The 21,689-nt window shown below is 43.5% G+C and overlaps 1 protein-coding gene across 3 annotated transcripts in view; it reads left to right on the forward strand.

Annotated features, from left to right (window-relative positions):
- Positions 1-21,689, forward strand: part of LOC124470307 (melanoma receptor tyrosine-protein kinase-like) — a 61,892-nt gene that overhangs the window by 33,637 nt on the left and 6,566 nt on the right. For 2 of the 3 annotated variants that reach the window (XM_047024138.1, XM_047024139.1), the window contains exons 2-20: positions 13,255-13,406; positions 13,483-13,690; positions 13,771-13,908; positions 14,022-14,090; positions 14,163-14,281; positions 14,558-14,699; positions 14,842-14,958; positions 15,034-15,160; positions 15,260-15,333; positions 15,422-15,512; positions 15,624-15,826; positions 18,100-18,232; positions 18,344-18,434; positions 18,508-18,665; positions 20,358-20,396; positions 20,565-20,709; positions 20,903-21,025; positions 21,122-21,220; positions 21,374-21,559. In XM_047024138.1, the coding sequence (XP_046880094.1) occupies positions 13,255-13,406; positions 13,483-13,690; positions 13,771-13,908; positions 14,022-14,090; positions 14,163-14,281; positions 14,558-14,699; positions 14,842-14,958; positions 15,034-15,160; positions 15,260-15,333; positions 15,422-15,512; positions 15,624-15,826; positions 18,100-18,232; positions 18,344-18,434; positions 18,508-18,665; positions 20,358-20,396; positions 20,565-20,709; positions 20,903-21,025; positions 21,122-21,220; positions 21,374-21,559 (2,414 nt within the window). Of the gene's footprint in view, positions 1-13,254; positions 13,407-13,482; positions 13,691-13,770; positions 13,909-14,021; positions 14,091-14,162; positions 14,282-14,557; positions 14,700-14,841; positions 14,959-15,033; positions 15,161-15,259; positions 15,334-15,421; positions 15,513-15,623; positions 15,827-18,099; positions 18,233-18,343; positions 18,435-18,507; positions 18,666-20,357; positions 20,397-20,564; positions 20,710-20,902; positions 21,026-21,121; positions 21,242-21,373; positions 21,560-21,689 lie in introns of all 3 variants that reach the window. The other variant, XM_047024137.1, reaches the window with a different exon arrangement.

The raw sequence follows: 21,689 nt of genomic DNA on the forward strand, positions 1-21,689 counted from the left end.
TTTGAAAGCATACGCCATATGACGAACAGGGATAGGTATGATCGGTCGATTTTCTTAAATTTTTTATGCAGTTTGGCGGGTTGAAATTGAAATTTCGTGATAAAAAATTTCTTTTTAAGTACGTCATTTACACACTAGAGATTTTGATTATTTATAGAATATGGCATACAGTTGTATGTTATATTTTTTTTATGTCATTAAATGTATATACTATTATAATATCACTGTGTCTAATCGCAGTTCAGTTCCACTTTAACGTAACACTTAAATAGTTGTTCAGCTACACAATAGCATAAAGAACCCGCGGGTTCTCTATCTATCTATCTCTATCTGTCTGCAATACCGCTCTCGGGCTTTATGCAACTTCGGCGCTTTCACGCTTGCCAGGCATAGACGGTAGAAGAAAGCACACGCAGCGATTGACTGGTTGGGCAACCCTGGATACAGAACTGTTAACGGTGTGTTTTTCGCCTCGAAGTCTCTAGAAATCTGGCACCTTATTGAACGAAATTAAAAAGAGTGAAAGAGTTCACAGACACCAGAATGAACGCGTTCACAGTATCGTTCATCAGGTAGTAATAGCCTACAGTACGTTCAGTTCACGTTCACCAAAATTATGAACAAGTTAATGCAGGGGCGCTTTCCTACAGGTGGTATAGGCGGTCGCCTAGGGCGCCACTCAGAAGGGGGCGCAAGAAAATGCGCCCAGCAAAAAAACCAAGAATTATTTTTTATTTTTCGACGGGCAGTTTTTTTTGCGCCCCCTTCATATCTCCAACCGATACTTTGACATAAAAAAAAAATCTAACATTAGGGTAAAATGAGTCAAAAATCGAAAACGGAAGGGTACGTACCTCCTTTGTGTTATCAGAACATGCTAGCACAGTGAGGCGTTTGGTTTGAGTGTGTGTGTGTGTTCAAGAATGTTGAAGAACGAAATAAGAGGCAAAAGCCATCCGTGGCGGAATTTAAGAAGAAAAGAAAGGAAGAAGAAGAGAAACGTGCAAAGGTGAAAGGTAAATCCTTAAATTCTGTTCTTTGCCTACAATGAATTCCAGATAAGAAAACGTTCATGAATGCGTGAATTGCCCGGGCACTTTAGTGGAGTTAAGAAGAAAAGATGTACATGTACCTTATCATTGAAGGTTTTCCTACTCCCTGTCACATAGTTCTTTAAGGATTTTACAGAGGCGGTAGGCCTATATCAAAAATGATACGTCCATTTATTCTACATTATACAAAAAAGATATGATTAAAATAGGGGCGCACATAAAAAGCCAATAGCCAGTGCAACAACTCGACAAATATCTTACTCGTTGCATAGCACACCCATTAAGGAAGACAAACACGGCAATTTGTCACCAAGTGAGGAATACTGGTAAAAATGTAAGTGTTGTATTGTCAACTTTAGCAAATGGATTGTATGTAATCTTGCTAGCTAGTTAGCTAACGCTAGCTAGCCAGTGACTTGTGACGTTCCTTGTTATTGCCATTCAGTCGAAACATCAGTTCAAGTTCAGCTGTACCGCAATTTGCGTAATTTTCGATGTGTCATGAAATACAAATGTGAGTAATCATAACAACGTAAGTTTTGGTGGAGCGAGTCTAATTAAACTAGCCAGTTTAATAAGACATGATTTAACTAATCAAGAGCTATGCATCTTGGAATAAAAAAAGTATGTCAGGCTGTCCAAATACAGCAAAATGCTTAATAACTACATAATAGCTACATTTAACAAATAATGATGATACATACTTTTGTAACATGTGCCACAAGTGACCCAGACCTTTTAAAGTTTTTCTCCATTGCTTTGGCTCAATTCTTGAAACAGAAATTACATTCTCAAAGCTCCACGTGCATTTAGCAAAATAGCCTATATGGTTCAGCACAACTACATAGATCACATTCAAAAGGTCATATCTCACCCAAAACAGTTAACTCGTGCTTCAAAACCAAATCATTTTCTCGTCAGTGCCCCCAAATAGAAAAAATCAATTCCTTCTCGATTGTTTTGGCTCATCTCTCGAGAAAAAAGAGGACATTCTCAAACCTTTAAATACATTTGCCAAAATAACCCAGATGGTTCAGCAAAACACTATGGAACACCTGCAACGGGTCATCTCTTTCCTAAAACAGACAAGTTATCAGTCAAAACTAAATCATTTTCTCATACAAATAGTCAGTGCCCCCAAAATGAAAAGTCCCTTTGGCATTGTGTAAACACTGCAGGTCAAAATGTTTAGATGTTTTGTCAGTATGGCAGTGGACCTTAGAAATATCTCTCATGTGCACTGTGTTATAGTTACTGTAGTAGATGTTTTGTTTCCAGAATACAATGTGTCTCAATCTACATTTACATTTATTCATTTAGCAGATGCTTTTATCCAAAGCGACTTCCAAGAGAGCTTTACAAGAATGCATAGGTCACTGATCATACAGTAACAACGCGATAGCCCCAAACATTTCGGGTAGCCAAAACATGAAGCATACATTGTGAAAACCCCAAATACAGTAAGTGCCAAAGAGAAGAACCATAAGAGCATGTAGCCAAACAAGTTACAACTAAACAACATGAACCTCAAAAGTGCAAGAGTGTACCTGTGGAAAAGCAAGCACCAATACTGCAATGTATGCTTCATGTTTCGGCTAACCACAATGTTTTTGGGGCTATCTCGTTGTTTAGGATCATTGACCTGTGCACTTTTGTAAAGCTCTCTCTTGGAAGTTGCTTTGGACAAAAGTGTCTGCTAAATGAATACATGTAAAATGTAAATGTGTATCAAACAGAAAAAAGATTACAGTAATTCAAGAGTAGCCTACAAGGTTTCACATCACATATTGCACTTACACTGCTATGGAAATTATTACTGTAATTGCCATACATCATGGTTACTGTAACAGGAAATGTGTACAGCACAATATACTGTCATACAATACTAAGCACATCAAAACTAACATTATGTATAACCTACACTAGTAGTATGAGTAACCACAGTAAGTTTCAGGCAAGTGACACTTTCCTAGTCAGAGTTGCAGAGGGTGCATTTCATGGCAAGAAGGAAACACATACAGTAAAAAAGTAAAGCAAAGCAGGAGTTTAACTAGTTGTCGTCCTCACTCTCCTGCTCATCCTCGTGCTCCTGTCTGTCTGGCCTCAGATTTCATTGACATCACATCTGATGTTCTCCCTTGTGATGCAACAGGGGAAAAATCGTTGTGCATGCCTCAACAATCCCCTACACTGATCTGCTGTGACATCATCACAAGCAGCATCCATTGTCTGGAGCAGGAGCTCTGGTTTTGAGCCCGATGCTCATAAACCCTCCAACTCCATGCAGAAAAAACTTCCTGAATAGGACTAAGGAATGGGGAGTCAGGTGATATGAGCACCATCAGCATTCTTTGATAGGCAGTGAACCCTGTTGAGTGGGCGACGGTGGAAGCTTACATTGTCCCACACAATGACAAATGTAAGAAAGTGAGGCCCTACCAAACCCCTCTCATGTAGAGGAATAAAATCGGAGTGCAGGCGGTCCAAGGACACCAGGAGTGTCTGGGTATTGTATGGGCCAAGACTGGGAATGTGGATGACTACACCATTCTCTGAAATGGCAGCACAAACAGCGATGTTTCCCCCGAGCTGGCCTGGGACAAGCTCTATATATTTGATGGAAGCATTTATACTCCTGGATAGCTCCTGTCAGCTAACTAAACTTACTGTGAGATTGGTGATCGAATGTTTCCCCTTGTTTAGTAAAGTTCTAGTTGCACCTGACAATAACTGTAGCAGATGATCCAAGAGATCCATATTACAGTATATACCATTATGGTTTTCATGGTATTATATGCCTGAAAGATTTTGACAGTGGAGTGAACTATTGTGCAGGGGATGATGTACACAAGGAAACAACAGTCAGTTTAGACCAGCAAGATATTTTCAAATGATAGTTGGCCTAATTGAAGGCAATTATACCTAACCATTTCAAAGATGTGCTAAATCATTTGAAATGTGTGCAAACTGTAGGCAATTGCACTTGTCATTTACAAGGATGTGCTAATACAATTGCAATTTGATTAAAGGAATAAAAAATTCCAATCTGTTGTGAACAAGTGCCCAGCGGTTTGGAAGTTTGCACGTGTTGTTTTGAGAATGTCATTTCTGTTTCGTGAAATGAGCCAAAGCAATGGAGAAAAACTGTAAGATTGCTGTTTGCCAGCCATCAACAGAACAGAAGACTAAAAAAACATTATAGGCAGGCGATGAGGGAGTGAATGTGACGGGGGCGTGGCCGGTGTGTAGTTCAGCACAGGCTTGACATTTTCTCAGGGATTTTGTCTTTATTTAATGTTTGTTCATCGTTCAATCAAGTTTGTGTTTATTTGAATGAAATGCAGTCTTGCAGGGTAAAATAGCGTTTGAAAGTTGCAATTCAATTTTTTTTTGGGGGGGGGCCACGAGTGAAGCTCGCCTGAGCGCCAAATGTGCTAGGGCCGGCCCTGAGTTCATGAACTTTCGTTCAATGAACGCGTTCAGGCACAACACTGGTCTGTGTATTTTGCGGCCAATGGATTTTCGTTTTGAAATAATTTTACCAAAATCGGGAAACAAGCTTCCCAACTACCATTTACAAATAGGAAAGGTAGAGGAAAAGAAGAGTAGGTGGCACAACGGTAATGATGTCGTTAGCAGACCAATCACAGCCAAGGGGGTATCCGAAATTAGGACGGATAATTAGGAAATTCAGGAGGTGCACGTCGAGCTCTCCAGGGCTCTGCGAGGGCTCTCGGAGAGGGTGTTCCACGTAGACTAAGGCGTTCCCATGTGTCCGCTTTTTGGAAAACGGAGTACCCTAAATCGGCCTTTAGGTGCCCAAAAATGCCTTCCCTGCCTTTTCCATTGTTTTGAGCATAAACATTCAAACACACACTCCCTGTTGTCTGCAGATTCCCTATTTCCCAGGGATAACAAAAACTACAGTAAAAAAGGAAACCCAGAAAGGGCTATAAGGCTGAAAGCAGAGCCCTCACCACACCGGGAGGGAGGGAAGGAGGGAAGGAGACAGAGGAAGGGAAAGAGAAAGGGAAGCACCGAGGGAGGGAGCAATGTCTCTCCATGACTGGTATGTAGTATCACAAGACCTGTTTCAACAGCGCAGGCGCTGCCCCTGCAGCGTTATCACCACTCTTGTGTGACAGGGAAGGAGAGCTCAGCACTGAGAGGTGAACATGTCTCTGATGAAGACTCCGATAACAACACAGATAGGAACACACATGCAAGCACACACTGTATGCACACAGGCAACCACCACACAGAGCACACTCCACCACTCACTATGAGCATGTTGTGAGGCGAAGTGGCTCCAATATTAATACTCTCATGAAACCTGTTTTTTTGGCAAACATCAAGAAAAAGAAGGAGGATAGCCTGCTCACATGAGCAGTTTAGACAACTATTATCTCTCTGGGGATCTCTGTGTGTGTCTTCTTAGAGTCAGATGATGTCACAAGTCACAATGATAAACAGAAAAAAGCTCCATAAGCATTGACGAGCAGACATATTCTGTCTTATTTCTCCCTCTCTGTGTGTCTCCGCATACGTGACAGTGACAGCAGGCAGAAGACAAAAGTCTGCATTGGGGGCCCAATAGGAGGACAGGAGAATGAGTTGAGGGGAGTTGGAGGGATGGTGTGAACAGAAGGAGAGAGAGTACAAATGAATGGACGGGTGGGAGCAAACAGAGAGGATATATGAAGGAGGGTGATGGAGGGAAGAACCAAACTGGTCCTCACAGGAAATTGGTGAGGGAGGGAGAGAGGACCAAGGGGATTCCAGATTAGACTGTAAGACCAGCCAATCACTGAGCAGCGAGGAGGGTCTGGGGGCTGCAGCTGTATTGTCTTAGTGAGATCAGAAGTTGTGGGGGGCTCCATGCTCACACAAACACAGCAGAAATGACACACAGAATCAGAATTGAGTTTAATCGCCAAGTAAGTGGTCACAAACAAGGAATTTACTTTGGTGCGCAGGTGCAAACAGTGAACATTTAAACATAATGAACAAAGAAAATGTAGAGAATGTACAACAAAATAAAATAAATAACTGGCAGAGCTATACAATGTAATGTAAAATTAAATATATAATAAAGATACAATATATATATAAAATAACAAATAATATAGAATAAAAATAATATTGAATATGAATATGTTAAAGTGACAGAGTATATAAGGTAAGTGACAGTGTCAGTATCAGTTTGGGGCCTTGTTAAAAAGGCTAGCAGCGGAAGGAAAGAAACTGCAATAGACCAATTATTTGTTTGTAAACAATCGGGATGCGCGCGCACTGTGGCTGCAGAAAACCGGGAAAGGATAGCATTTTAAATGGCAAAAGGACCACACGGATAATACAAATAGTTAGATTTAAAAAGACCAAAAGCGTCGAGGAGGACATGCCTTTAGGAGAGAAAGCGATTACCCAATGATCTGTCGCATCAGAATTTTGATTTGGGTCACGAAAGTCTTGAAATTTGAATGAGAATGTCGCCCGGTACAGACCGCATAGTCGAGCGGCAACCATGTTTTCACGTCATGTCACAAAGTTCATAATTTTACACTTTTACATTCAATTCTACATTTAAAAAGTCGAGCAGGGCAGCTTTCAAGAGATATGGGAATTCTGCTTTTATAGTCAGCTGGTCCGATTATTTTTCTGATTTGTTTAAACTGGCAATCTGAGTGAGACTACATCCCAGTTACATTGTTTTGACGTTAGCCTCAGTCAGACTCGCTAGTGTGCACAATGTTGTATTTCACTCCATTCTACACCAGAAACGTCAGGGAGGACTGCCTAATGTAGATACGAGTCTGGTGAAGATAGCCAGAATCTCGGATTTCTTTAACCTGTCTGTTTCATTCGTCATTTGCCTGAGAAAGCGACCTCCGTTAACCAGGCTAGTTTTGCCCGATCACTTGGACAGGCTATTTAAGGGTATCGGGGTCAAGTGACTTTTGTGCATAGACAAGTGAACGTAAATGTATTTGTCCAAAGGCCAAGAGCCTCAAAAAGTTAATATCAAGCCCTGCAATCCAGTGGCCAGAGATATATGATGACCTGAACAACACTCCAAGAGTAATAGAACGGGGAGAAGTTTGTCTTTTGCAACCCACATGCGCAGTTGAGCCTGCTTGACAGTTGTGTGACGTAGGGTGATAATTGGTCTATAAGCACACACACACATAATTTGATCATGTGGGGACACTGAGACATAAGCAGGAATGCCATGTAGCTCCCCCCGGTTTAATGACAACTTGAGAATTCCTTTTACTGGCAATTTATTGTATGTACAACACAAATAAAGTCTTGCTTTGCCGTGAGAACTAAAAAGACATAAAACATATGAATTTACATACTACACAAAGAAACATATAGCTAAACGTAATGTAAATTGAAATTACATGTACACATACCTCATTGGCCGCACAACCAAAGGGAGTAGGTGAAAGTTGTTGTCATTTTCTTAGCTTTCTTTTAACCTTAAACTTAAACTATCAATGAGCACTAATGATGCTGATGCTGTATGAGCATGCTACACGGGAATGGCTGCCACCTGCTTGGTCAAGTGTGTATCACTAATTCAATTCCCCAGTGCAACACATTCCAATTCCTACACATGCATTCAGTAATAACATAATGACAGTAATAATGGGAAAATGTACATTACCTCAACAGTATGCATAAAATAAAATAATCAAGAAAATGTGTTAATTAAAAATTATCAACACAAAAACTCTCTGGCAGTTACATGCCATACCCGTGGTTTTCTAGCTTTCTACTTTGACAACAGTGTCGTGGGTGACAATGTATTGGTCGGGGTGGCAGGGTTTTTGGGCTACTTCTAAATCTCACTGCGGCCGCCGCATTTCTTGCTCGTCGTGGTCTGCTCTGGGAGAGAGGGAAACAGCACAGATGGGGAGATTGTGTTGGGGGGGGCGGAGATGTACATAAAGAGAGTTCTGTCAGCAATCTATGTCAGCACTAAGAGCGCAGGCGCAGTACGATGAAATGTGAGAATAGCAGAAAACAAGGAATATTTTACCGTATTTTACGGAAAATAGTATTTTACGGAAAATATTTTCTAAAAGCCGCATCCCACCAGAATGGCAACTTTGTGTTTGTAAATCATAGTCTAGGCCGCACTGGAATATAGGCCGACTGTTTATTTACCCAGGAACACTTTCATATTGGACAGCTTGGATAGCCATCTAACTAGACAATATTAACAATCATACTTAAATTATCTTAACTACAGACCAAAGCATTACACATATCAAAACAGAACGAACACAACAATAGAACTCCAAACAATGCTTATCTAACTAAGCTAATGCCCTTAACTTCGTAGCTTTTCAGCTTGCCACGGGGCAATCTGGGTACCAAGAGCATTGTTGCTACAATACCAAGCAGCAATGCACGAGTATAGAGCTCCGGACGTCACATGACTTTACTGTTTATGTTGCCATTTTGGCAGGATAGTAGTGGCTAAAATGAACGGCTCCAGCACGGATTTCAACCTGTCCGAGTTCACTGCGCACTTTAATTCAAAAGACATACGCAGCTATCAAGCAAAACTTGATTGATTAAACATCAGTGATCAGCAGTAATGCTACCGGAGTTATTTTTACGACCTTTACGAGTGAAAAACTGATACTTTTGGTGTCCAAATATTTACAACTAATCAACTTTCCTTTTTGTCTTACTTTGGAGAGTCTTTGAAAGCCTACAAAAGCCAGGAGGGATATAAATCAGCGTTGTTTCAGCTTTGAAGTCTACCTGCTACAAATTGCTATGTGTAACGTTAAAGGTCCCATGTCATGAAAACTTCACTTTAGGAGGTTATTTAACATTAATGAGTTCCCCTGGCCTGCCTTTGGTCCCCCAGTGGCTATAAATTTCATTAGGTGTAAACCAAGCCTTGGGTATTCTTCTCCGCCTTTTAGAAAATGAGAGCTCAAATGCTTGGTTTTGAAAATCCCCTATTGTTACGTCACAATAGGGAAGGTTATCTCCCCTATCTCTGCTTTGCCCGCACAGAGAATTTGGCGCACCAATGAAAAAACGATCTACGACCATGCGAGCGCGACATTGTTTTTTCCTCGAGACATCATGGCTTGCAAACGACAGAAGCATGGCGTGTAGCCCCGCTTCTTTCTTCCTCACAGTATCTAAAGCTACAGACACAGACACAGAAACAGCGCGTCCTGAGGTGTGAGGGTATGACCAAGAAGGCACACGAGAACTGAGTAGGGTGCAAAATATTCAGGGGTTTATTACTTACATTTGAGCGGATTGAACACATGGACAAAGTAAATTAAACCGAGTAGTGAAGACAAAACAATACGCAACAAACCAACCAATGCCCCATCTGCACAGAGGTCTTCCTTGTAGGTTGGTTTTCCTTTCTTCCCCCTCTCCTTGCTCCTCTTGGCACTTGTACAAGACTGGGCTGCCACAATAAATATAGGGAGGGGACACTATACATCCTCCCACTTGATAATTGGAGCAAAATTGGAGCAAACACCCCTACAGCCCAGACAGGGATGGGAGCTTCCCATCCACTCTGGAACTCCATTTAAGTCGGACACCCTTTACTGGGACACGACAGCCATGCTGCCCTCATGATGATCAAAGAAAGAGGTAACAAAAAGGCTGAAACTAAACTAACAAAGATATGGTAAACCAAAGGCAATAAAGTTGACATGAGAAATAAGGAAAAACAGCTATGTGACGTGTGTTATTTATGTGAAGACAGTTGTATGGTGTTGCTGAATGTTAACATGTGCATAAAGAAAATAAGGATGTTTAAGTCCCTGTGTGGGCCGCTGTTAGGCATCCATCACATGAGGAAAGCTCATTGTGGGACTGCTCGTAGTGCCTGTAATTCTGCACCAAGGCTGAATTTCGGGAAAGAGACTTCAGATATTACTGTATTAGGGGACCACTAAGGCCTATACAAAAGCATCCAAAAACAGCATGTCATGGGATCTTTAATGCAGTCAGTTTTCCGACTTGTATAGCTAGCTAGCGTTAGCTAGTCTGTAACGTTCCTCAACGGTTAGCTACTAACGTTGACTAACGTACATTATATCAGTGCACTTTTCATCACAAAAATGCCATTACATATGTATTACAGATAAGTAATTCCAAGAGACTGAATTATCCTCAGTTGAAGCCATGGGTGGTTGTCAGGAATTATGGGGTTCTTCTAGCCCGAACCCGGAAATAAAATGCCTCTTCGCTCAATTGGATAGACCTACAACCAATCAGAGCAACGTAGTATGTTAACTTTTACCGAATCCCGTAGGAGGGACGGCAAAAAACGTATTTTCGATCGACAAATACCTTGATTGCGTTTCTCTGTTCCTCCTTCAAAATTAATGCGCTGTCGATGTCTTCTAAAACAGGCTCGATGGCAAAATCTACACAACTCAGCTCTCCAGCGGCAGCCATGTTTGTTGAAAACAAATTAAACCCAAGCGCTCTTTGCTGACGTGGTTGATTATGTTACTGTTGATATCTGTCCATCATTGTATAAAGCCGTCCTGACAATTTGATTGGTACGAACAGCTCTTGTTCTGGCATAGATTTTCCCTAACAGAGCAACCCCAGACCAAACCTCCTGACCAAAAATGTTGTGGGCGGAGCTAAGTTCGGCTGGTACCCAGGCTAGGGTTCTTCTCTCTGGATCTTAGGAATCCTAAGATCCAGCTCCCTTTATATTTTTCTTTTCTCTCCCTTTATCTTTATCTTTTTCCCGATGGTTCAGGCATCCCGGCGCACAGCAGCTATCCACAATGTTGAATTAACGTTTATTGAAATAGGCAGCAAATTAAACTATGTATAATATGTATGTAAGTATATATGTATGTACACTCTGGCACTCCACTTGGCTCTCCACTTTCCTGTCAAAGTGGCGATGACCGGTGCACGCTGAGATTGCGTGACGTCAACTCCCAGAGCTCTATAGGTGATGTTACAGCATTGTGTAACACACTTCGGTTGTGCATAGTATGTCTAAAAATAAAGCCAAGTCACTCATTTAGTAGCAAAATCAATTGTCTACAAAATATTTTTGATATGGTATAAATTTAGCTAGCTTGCAAATCCTGAGGATAGTCTACTGTACCAGACCTTTCTACGTTCGGAAAACGGTCTTTTGTCCCTCGAGAGTTGCCGTACGCATGATGCTGACGTAAGCATTACGTGAAGTTAGTGAGGGCTGTTCGAATGGCGATGTCAAGAAGTCTACCTATTAACCAGTATAGCAACCATGACAGTTTCCTGCTAGCACATGTAGATATCTCAGGAATTTAAGGTTGGCATAGCGACGGACGCGTCCTTGCTTCGGAACGGCATTGTGACGTCAGGTAGGACACTATTTGGCCCTAGGACACTATTTGGCCTGACAGTGCCGTGACCCGGATCACTTGGTTAGCGTCAGCTGACCGCCAGAGTGAGTTTGAGGGGAATGTAGCCAGTGTGTGGTTAAACTTACTCCTCAAGTATGTAACAGGCCACCAGCGTCAACGAATTGAATAAGCAAACTAAGTGGCTGCTTAGGGCCCCCGTGGCCACCAGAGGGCCCCTAAGAGCACATGAAATTACATCTTAATTACAAAATTATACATATTAGATTAAAAGTGTGCGAATAATCAAGCATTAAGAATAATCAATTGTATTGGCATCACCGAGGGGCCCCCAAATCAATTCTGCTTAAGGCCCCATAAAGGTTTGGGCCGGCCCTGGGTGAGGGAGTTGTGGGGCTTATTAGTTGTAAGCTAGCTGTCTTGCTTCAAATTTTTGTTTTCATAACCCAGTCATTTGGAGCAGATTAACATCTCAAAACCTGCAGGGTTACAGTAGACCCAGGGACCAGGATGAATGACCAGGATTGAGAGAGGCTGATATAGAGGGAGTATAAGAGAAGCTGACAAAGTTGAATGTGCTTTTCTTTCTAAAATGTGGATAGCCGGTCACATGAGCTCCGAGTCTTCAGACCAGGGATGATGTTACTGTCAAGTATTGCTTCCAGTTAACTTGTTAAAAACAGTTGTCCAAAAATACATTTCTAGCTTATTTACGTTTTTGGAGGCCTATTTTCAGTTTGCAGATGATACTGTTTGAATCGCGATTCCATCTGAAATACTGTTGGTGACAACATTGTTAGAATAAGCGTCTTTTTAAAAGGGGGTTCTTTATTAATGAATGAATGCAATATGAGCCGGCTAAATGCTTGAAAATATCACTAGAAGGGGAAAACCTAAGGACGTTTAAATCATAGAGGCTAGGACCATTTTTACAACGGATAGCCTAATTTCTTCGTTTTTATGCAACTTTTCAACTGAGGCTTCATGCTTCCTGTGTTTGGTCTTTCATGTTTTTTCCTTTGGAATCTTTTAAGGGAGACTTAATTAAAAAAAAAATAAGTATCCCTACTGTCCCCACAAACATCTAAACCATACCGCAGAACCAGCATGCAGCAGAACCATAAGAACCAGCATACAGCAGAATCATACCGCAGAACCAGCATACAGCAGAACCAACATACAGAAGAACCATAGAGCAGAACCAGTATAAAGGGGAACCATCGGAACCAGCATACAGAAGAACCATACAGCAGAATCATTATACAGCAGAACTAGCACAGAGAAGAACCATACAGCAGAACTAACATACAGAGGAACCATACAGCAGTACAAGCATACAGAGAAACCATACAGCAGAACTAGCTTACAGAGGAACCATACAGCAGTACAAGCATACAGAGGAACCATACAGCAGAACTAGCATTGAGAAGAATCATACTGCAGAACTAGCATAGAGAAGGCCCTTAAATGTACACATATGCAAGGTGCAATAACAACAGAAATCGTGGGGCAGTATACCAAAGTTCCTCTGAAGTGCCCCAAGATAAAAACAGGAAACAGCGTAGAAGTAGTTGTTAGGTATGCTGGAGAGGTAGGCTGTTCAGAGCTGGTCTGACTGGTTCTGCTTCTCAGAGCTGCTGTCATTCTTAACCCTAACCTGGGTCGGATCTCTTACCTGCCTCATACTGGAGCTGCGGATGGGGTTGTGGAGGGGTTGTGTTTGGGCCTCCCCCTTCCCACCTGACCCACAAACTAAGGTTCAACTAACTGAGTCTGCTACTACCTCTCCTTCTCTCCTTCCCTCTCCTCTGTGTGTGTATGTTTGTCAGTTTGCCAGGGCACTAATAACCGCCTGACCCAGCTGGGCACGTTGGATGACCACTACAACAACCATGTGAGGATGTACACTAACTGCACTGTTGTTTTGGAGAACCTGGAGATCACCTACACACAGCCCTACCATGATCTCTCCTACTTACAGGTAGGCCTGCAAGTGTGGGCTTGTGTTTGTGTGTGCTGTCTGTGTACACCAATGAACGGTCTCTCCTCTCCTTCAGTCTATACAGGAAGTAGGGGGGTATGTGCTGATAGCCATTAACTATGTGTCGACCCTGCCTCTCTCCAACCTGCGGCTCATTCGAGGCCACACCCTCTTTGATAACCACTTTGCCTTGGCTGTCATGTCCAACTATGAGAGGAATTACTCCTCTCTTACCCTCAACTACACCAAGGGACTGAGACTGCTGCAACTCAGCAACTTGACAGGTACACACACTCTCTGCCTGCTGCAGACGTCCTGATTAGCACATTGAGGGTGCAGTGTTCTGATGTGTGTTTGTGAACAGAGATTCTGAAGGGGGGTGTGAAGGTGGCCAACAACCCCCTCCTTTGCCACCTGCAGACAGTCCAGTGGCAGGACATAGTGGACCAGGCCAGCGGCCCCCACATGTACATCAAAATACTGGACGCCAACTCTTCTCTCTGTAAGGAGCACCAGGCACTTGCTGACTGGTTGATGGGACTGAACAATGGATGGATACTAAATTAATTGATGAAGAAATCGTGTTGAGTAGTAATCGTGTAGCGTGTGTTCCAGGTGAGAAGTGTGATGCTAGCTGCTTCAACAGATCCTGCTGGGCCCCTGGACCCCAGCACTGCCAGGCTTGTAAGTATAACCCTGTATGAGCCATCCCAGTTCCAGAACACTCTCACTCATCTTTCCCCCCTCCCCCCTCAGTCTCCAGGCTCACATGTGCTGAGCAGTGTTCAAGAAGGTGTCGTGGACCCAGACCCAGTGATTGCTGTAATGAGCACTGTGCTGCAGGCTGCACTGGACCAAGACCCACAGATTGTCTGGTAAGAACTGCATGTCTACCTGTCTGTCTGCCTGTCTGTCCACTGGTCTGTCTGCCTGTCTGTCTACTGGTCTGTATGCCGGTCTGTCTGCCTGTCTATCTACCTGTCTGTCTACCTGTATGTTAGCCTGTCAGTCTGCCTGTCTAGCTGTCTGTCTTCCTGTCTGTTTGCCTGTCTGTCTACGGTCTGTATGCTGTCTGGCTGTCTGTCCTTTCTTTCTTTCTCTGTGATGTTTAGATTGATGTATGTGGTCAGCTAACCCCTGTCCTTCCTCAGGCCTGTAGGGACTTCCAGGATGGGGACACCTGTAAGGACGCCTGCCCCCACCCAATGATCTACAACCCCAACACCCATCAGCTGGCCCAAAACCCTCACGCCAAGTACACCTTTGGAGCCACCTGTGTCAAGACCTGCCCTCGTAAGGACTTGCCTCCTTCAGCTTAGACCTGATAACCTCTGACATGTGATGACCACCATATCCTCTCTAGTCTAAATAACTATGTGATGACCAACTCTATCCTCTCTAGATAACTAAGTGATAATCACTGTATCCTGTCTAGATAACTATGTGATCACGGACCATGGTGCTTGTGTCAGGACCTGTAGTGGAGACACACACGAGGTGGAGAAGGGTGGAATCAGGAGGTGCAAGAAGTGTGAAGGCCTCTGCCCCAAAGGTACATGAAGGGAGAAGGGAGTGAGGGAGAGTCAGAGGAATGGAGGGAGTAATGGCATTTTTTATTGTCTTGCAGTGTGTAACGGAATCAAGATGGGCCACCTGAAGGATGTCATATCAATAAACGCTTCTAACATTGACTCTTTCCTGAACTGCACCAAGATCAATGGTGATGTGTCCATAGTGGAGGTTTCTCTGAAGGGGTGAGACACTGGGACGATGGAGCACAGATCACAACATAATTCATAAATACAGGGACATAGAACTTTCTATAATGCCAGTGTTCTGATTGTCTCTTACAGGGACAAATTTACACAGACTCCTCCCATGGACCCTGCTAAACTAGACTACTTCAAGACTGTGAAAGAGATCTCAGGTATGATTGGTTCAGCTGATGTCAGGAAAAGGTTGGTGTTACTGACAGTTAACCTAGACTGTATGTGTCTGTGTATACGTGTGTGTAGGATTCCTGTTAATCCAGGCCTGGCCTAAGCACCTTGTGTCTCTGAGTCCGTTTGAAAACCTGGAGATAATCAGAGGAAGGACCAAGCACTTGTACGCAAGCACACCAGCTCCAACTCACTCAATACAACCCGTAGAACATTGCAATGAAATGAACTTCTCTGTCTCTTCTTCTCCTGTCTCTCTCGCTCTGGCGCCCCATAGTGGCAAGGTTAGTTTTGCAGTTCTGAATGTCACCCACCTGCAGTACCTGGGCCTGCACTCGCTCAAGGAGGTGAGTGATGGGAACATGGTGGTGAAGAACAACACACAGCTCTGCTATGCCAGCTCCAACAACTGGCGGTCACTATTCAGGTCAGACGAGCAGGACATCCGTCTGGAGAACAACGCCAAACCCAGCAGCTGTGGTACGTTTTCAACTAGAATGGCTGTATTTGTATTTAGAAAATTTACAAGATTTACCACAATTAATCGCAAATTAATCAAATTTTTTACATGTCAAAATTTACTGTAAAGGGAAATGTTTCTATTTGTTATACCCTTGTATATACTGTTATATATAAGTTTTAGACTAAACATACAAGCACACAATTTTGCAGCCTTAAAACCGACTAAACAGAAAGGTTTTTAATCTAGCTTTGAATACCAAAACAGTGTCAACCTCCTTAATTGAAACAGGGAGTTTGTTCCAGAGAACAGGTGCTCAATTTGAGAACGCCCTGTGGTTTGTTGTGATTGATTTTGGGAACCACCAGATAGCCTGCATCTTGGGATCACAGTGTCCTTATTGAGTGATAGGGTGTGAGGATACCAGAGTATTTCGTAGAAGCTGCATTTACAGAGAAATTAGCAGAGGGCCTAGGACAGAACCCTGTGGTACTCCATATTTTACAGTGGAGCTCCTGGATGAGCAGCCATCATGTGGACAAATAGTAATCTGTCTGATAGATACAATCGAAACCACTGGAGTGCCGAACCAGAGATCCCAACATAGTTCTTCATACCTTCCAGGAGAATTGGGGTTAGGGTTAGATCCACAGTGTCAAATGCTGCACTTAAGTAGTAACAATAGTAGATAATAGGGCTGTCCCCAACTAAGATTTTCTTTGCTCAACCAAGACTCAACTGAACACTTCTGAAAATCGACTAATCTAAAATATTGTTTGTATTACATGCAAATCATCAGAGGTACGCCAATTAGAGGGTGCATACTGGAGACTTTTTCAGAACCACAGACAACTTACGGTTTTCAAGTGGTACATCATATTCAACGTTGAACTATGGAATATAAACTGTTGTTGACAGAGTGTGCCACCCGGTACTTTGATGAAATGCTTCCATACCACAGATTACTTTGCCATTTTGCGAGGATTAATATCACGAACTGTAGATAAAGTATGGTAGAGTTTGTAGTTAGGCTAACAGCTACGATTGTGCTCATGTGCCATGTGCAAAAAGAACAAAAACAAAACGCAGATAAACGAAAGGGAAAACATTAACACCTTTTAAATAATTATATATTTTATTAGTTGCTTTATTTGTCTTAAGTAATATAATCTACATTTTCTGTAGAACATTTCTTTAATTCAGCAATGGTGACACAAGCGGGAATCAGATCTCACACTGCAATAATGCTGCTCGACTAAAAAAGTAGAACAAGAGCATATCGACCAAACAATCGACCAGCCGACTGAGTGGGGACAGCTCTAGTAGATAATTGACGACTTTGGGAAGTGCTGTTTCAGTGCTGTGGTGAGGACAAAATCTGGACTGGAGGGGTTCATACAACTGATTTGAGGAGAGAGGTTCAGTGAGCTGTTGACAGATTAAATTGGCTTGTATTTGCTGAGAAATATTTACTGATTGATTGTTTAAAATCGTCAGGGACTTGACCAGTTACAATAGATCAATTACAAATATATATATATTTTTTTACCAACTTGGGGGGGGGGGGGGGGGGGGGGGGGGTCTGGATGTGTCTAGAGAGTAGTGTGTGTGTGTGTGTGTGTGTGTGTGTGTATGTGAGCCCTTGTGTGTGTATGTGTAGAGAGTAACGTGTGTGTGTGTGTCTGGATGTGTCTAGAGAGTAGTGTGTGTGTGTGTGTGTGACTGTATGAGTCTAGAGAGTAGTGTGTGTGTGACCGTATGAGTCTAGAGAGTAGCGTGTGTGTGGATGTGTCTGGATGTGTCTAGAGAGTAACGTTTGTGTATGTGTCTAGAAAGTAGTGTGTGTGTGAGTGTGTGTCTGGATGTGTTTAGAGAAGTATCTTACTGTCTTACTTACACAAGGAATGTGTAAGTAAACAAAATCTGGAGGAGTTGCTTCATTCAGAGGGGTATATTCATCAAGTTTTAGCCAGGTTTTGGTGAATCCAATCAGGTCCAGACTGCATTCAGACATCAGGTCGTTAATCAAAACAGCTTTGTGGATAAGAATATGATGTTTAGGAGTGCAATATTCCAGTATGTCTGTCGCAGCTTTGATCTTAGGAAATATTTCCTCGGAAACAGTGACGCTGTTAGGAGCAAACATAGAACCATGGGCAACGGGGGAGCTAGGCTCAATACATCAAATTGGTATTTTCCTAACAATTGAAGGCTGAGAATTTTGGGAATAAGAGCACCTCAATGGGAAAAACCACACCATCCTGATCTTCATGGTGTCCCTGTGTGTCCTCAGAGCAGCAGAATCGAACCTGTGATGCCATGTGTACAGCTGAGGGCTGCTGGGGCTCTGGTCCGGACATGTGCTTCTCCTGCCGCAACTTCACCAGGAGAGGGCGCTGTGTGGAAACCTGCAACCTGCTGCTGGGGTGAGTCAGACCCCCCCTGCTGGAGGGAGGAGGTACAGCAAGTTACACACTGACTAGGTTACAGGAGCATATATAGACCACCTGGAGACGGACTGTATGTGTGTGTTCCAGAAAGCCCAGAGAGTTCCTGAACAACAACTCATGTGTGGAGTGTGACACTGAGTGCCTGGTGCAGAATGGGACCTCCACATGCCATGGGCCTGTACGTCCTCTCACAAACACACACATTTGCACGCACACACACCTCCCCATCCTCCATCTCTCCTCCTCTCCAGGGTCCTGACCACTGTGCGGAGTGCGCCCACTTCCACGACGGCCCCCACTGTGTGTCCAGTTGTCCGCAGGGCGTGCCAGGAGAGAGAGACAGAATCATCTGGAAGTACGCTGACCACAAGATGGAGTGTCAGTCCTGCCACCAGAACTGCACGCTTGGGTGAGACACTTCTCTAAACACATCCAGACACACACTCACACACACACTACTTTCTAGACACATACACACACACACACGTTACTCTCTAGACACATCCAGACACATCCACACACATGCTACTCTCTAGACTCATACAGTCACACACACTACTCTCTAGACTCATCCAGTCACACACACACACACACACTACTCTCTAGACACATCCAGACACACACACACACGTTACTCTCTACACTTACACACACAAGGGCACACATACATACACACACACACACACACACACACTACTCTCTAGACACATCCAGACACATGCGCACACACACACTACTCTCTAGATACATCCACAAACACACACACACACTACTCTCTAGACACATCCAAACACACACACGCTACTCTCGACAAGTGATTCCCAACCTGTGGGAAGGCAGGTGGGCCGCCAAACCAATAAAAAATTTGTTAAAAAAAAATATTGATGGTAAATGATTATTAAAAACTCATTAACTTAAGTTGTGCATATGCCAATAAGTCAATATAGCAGTTTGCTATTGAAAGTTATGTTTAATGGAACTCTTTACAATGTGTGCTTAGTGTGGCGCTGATGGACACTTTGTCTTCTTTGATCGCTCAAATATATTTAGCTATGAAAGCGAACTGTTTGGCTCCCGTGGTGTTGTTAAACGTGTGATCAGTGCGAATTAAGTGAACCGATGAGTAGGGGGCCCGTAAAACTTTTTGAGCTATGGCCCGCAAAGTGGAAAAGGTTGGGAATGGTTGCTCTAGACACGTCCAAACGCACACAGACACTCTACTTCATAGGCACATCCAAACGCACGTACACACACTACTTTATAGGTACCACCAAACACATGTTCACTTACCAAGTAGGAAACAGCAGTTATGCCAAATTTACTTGTATTTAGTAATGCTGTGAGTGCAATTTTGTTTAGTTTAAATGCAGGATGGGCAAGTTTTGAGAATGTAGCAATTGTATTTAGAGTTTTAAAGGATTCAAACCGGAATATCCCACCCCTCCCTTAAAAAACACTCCTCCAAAACACATGAACGTGCTGCCTGACTACTGCCGGGAGTTAGACAGACAAGTAGCCTTTCCAATCATTGCATTTGGTCCGAATGCCGTCCAATCATTTGTGCTGGTCCGACCATAATGATTGCTTGTGTTTATTACAGTCCTGCGATAACCTCAGTTATTATATGGCAACGACATATATATCATGCCAGCCACGTATTGACCTCATCGCCGGTCCGCGGTCTGATACAGATTATTATTGCCCTCCTCTGACGTCATCTTCAAAATGAGCGATATCGAGGAGTCAGCTGAGTTTTACTATCCAGACGATACGGAAGACATCAACGGAGACGAAGAAATTGTCAATTTTTTAAAAGAGTTGTAATTTGTGTTGGAATTAAAGCCATTCTAGCAGAACCGTGTTGTCCGCTTTCTATCAAAAGTAATTGGTTGCTAGGCAACACCTGACGCACACTGCGAGAAAACATGAGAGCTAGCTACAATTAGCCTACCATTTATTTTCATTTACAAAAAGAGCTAAAAATGCCATATAATAAACAACTTACTAGTTAATATCGAATTTATTTCATTTTACTGTCAAACCTTTAGTTTTATTGGTTGCTATCGGGATGTGACATTTATATCTCTCTCTCTCTCTCCAGATGTTCAGGACCAGATCTGTCTGACTGCACCTCCAGAGAGTAAGACAATAAGCATGATATAAACATTCAACGTGTTTTAATCCTCCAGTTGAATGTTTTACCAGTTCAAAGCGAAGGCTGAGAGGGGTTTCATTAGTGGGGCACCCCTGGGGGTTAGAGGGTGGTATACCAGGGATGTAAAGCAGAATACGCTCTGTCCTCTCCCAGACCCCACTCCCACTCTGTTGTGGCCCAGTCTGTGGTGCTTGCCTTGCTGGTGTTTGTAGTCCTATCCCTTGGCATCTTTGTATTGCTAAGACGACAGCACATCAACAGGAAGAGGACATTACGGAGACTGCTGCAGGAGAGAGTGGTAAGACACACACACATGGAAACATACACACCTGGACATGCACAGCTACACACACACACACACATACTATACCTAGAAACATTCACAACATTCACCTAGAGACACACACACCTAGAAACATACATAAACACTAAGAGACAGAAACACATGCATGCCACCACCCAGCCACCCACCCACAGCCCTGTGTGTGCAGCTGGTGGAGCCCCTGGCGCCCAGCGGAGAGGTTCCAAACCAGGCCCTGCTGAGGATGCTAAAGGAGACTGAGCTTAAGAAGGTCAGGGTGTTGGGCTCTGGAGCCTTCGGGACTGTCTTCAAGGTACACAGAGAGCAAGTCTTTCAGAGCGGCCCACTTGTCCAGCACAGGTCATTGCTGTGTTGAAGGAGTGGAGTACAGCCTGCTGTTTGTCTGCAGGGCATCTGGCTGCCTGAGGGAGAGAATGTGAAGATCCCTGTAGCCATCAAGGTGCTGAGAGAGGCTACCTCCCCTAAAGCTAACCAGGAGATCCTTGACGTGAGTCAACCATACACTATGGTAAATGTGGTATGTGTGTTGTGTGTGGTTGTGTTGTGTCTGTGTGTTTGTGTGCCTGTGTTGTGTGTGTCTGTTGTGTGTGTGTGTTTCTGTGTGTGAGAGAGAGCTCACACATGCAACCCCCCCCTCCAGGAGGCCTATGTGATGGCCAGTGTAGACCACCCATACGTGTGTCGTCTGCTGGGGATCTGCCTGACCTCCACGGTGCAGCTGGTCACCCAGCTGATGCCCTACGGCTGCCTGCTGGACTATGTCAGAGAGAACAACGAGCACATCAGCTCCCAGTGCCTCCTCAACTGGTGCGTCCAGATCGCCAAGGTGAGACACAGTCACTGGAACCCTGATTACAGCCTACCCTGTACAGCAGTATTGACCCTAATCCTGTACAGCAGTACTAACTCTAACCCTGTACGGCTATTGGGTGGACTCTGTGAGGAAGGGTTAGAAA

This window comes from Hypomesus transpacificus, chromosome 8 (assembly GCF_021917145.1).
Source record: "Hypomesus transpacificus isolate Combined female chromosome 8, fHypTra1, whole genome shotgun sequence".
Classification (NCBI taxonomy): domain Eukaryota; kingdom Metazoa; phylum Chordata; class Actinopteri; order Osmeriformes; family Osmeridae; genus Hypomesus; species Hypomesus transpacificus.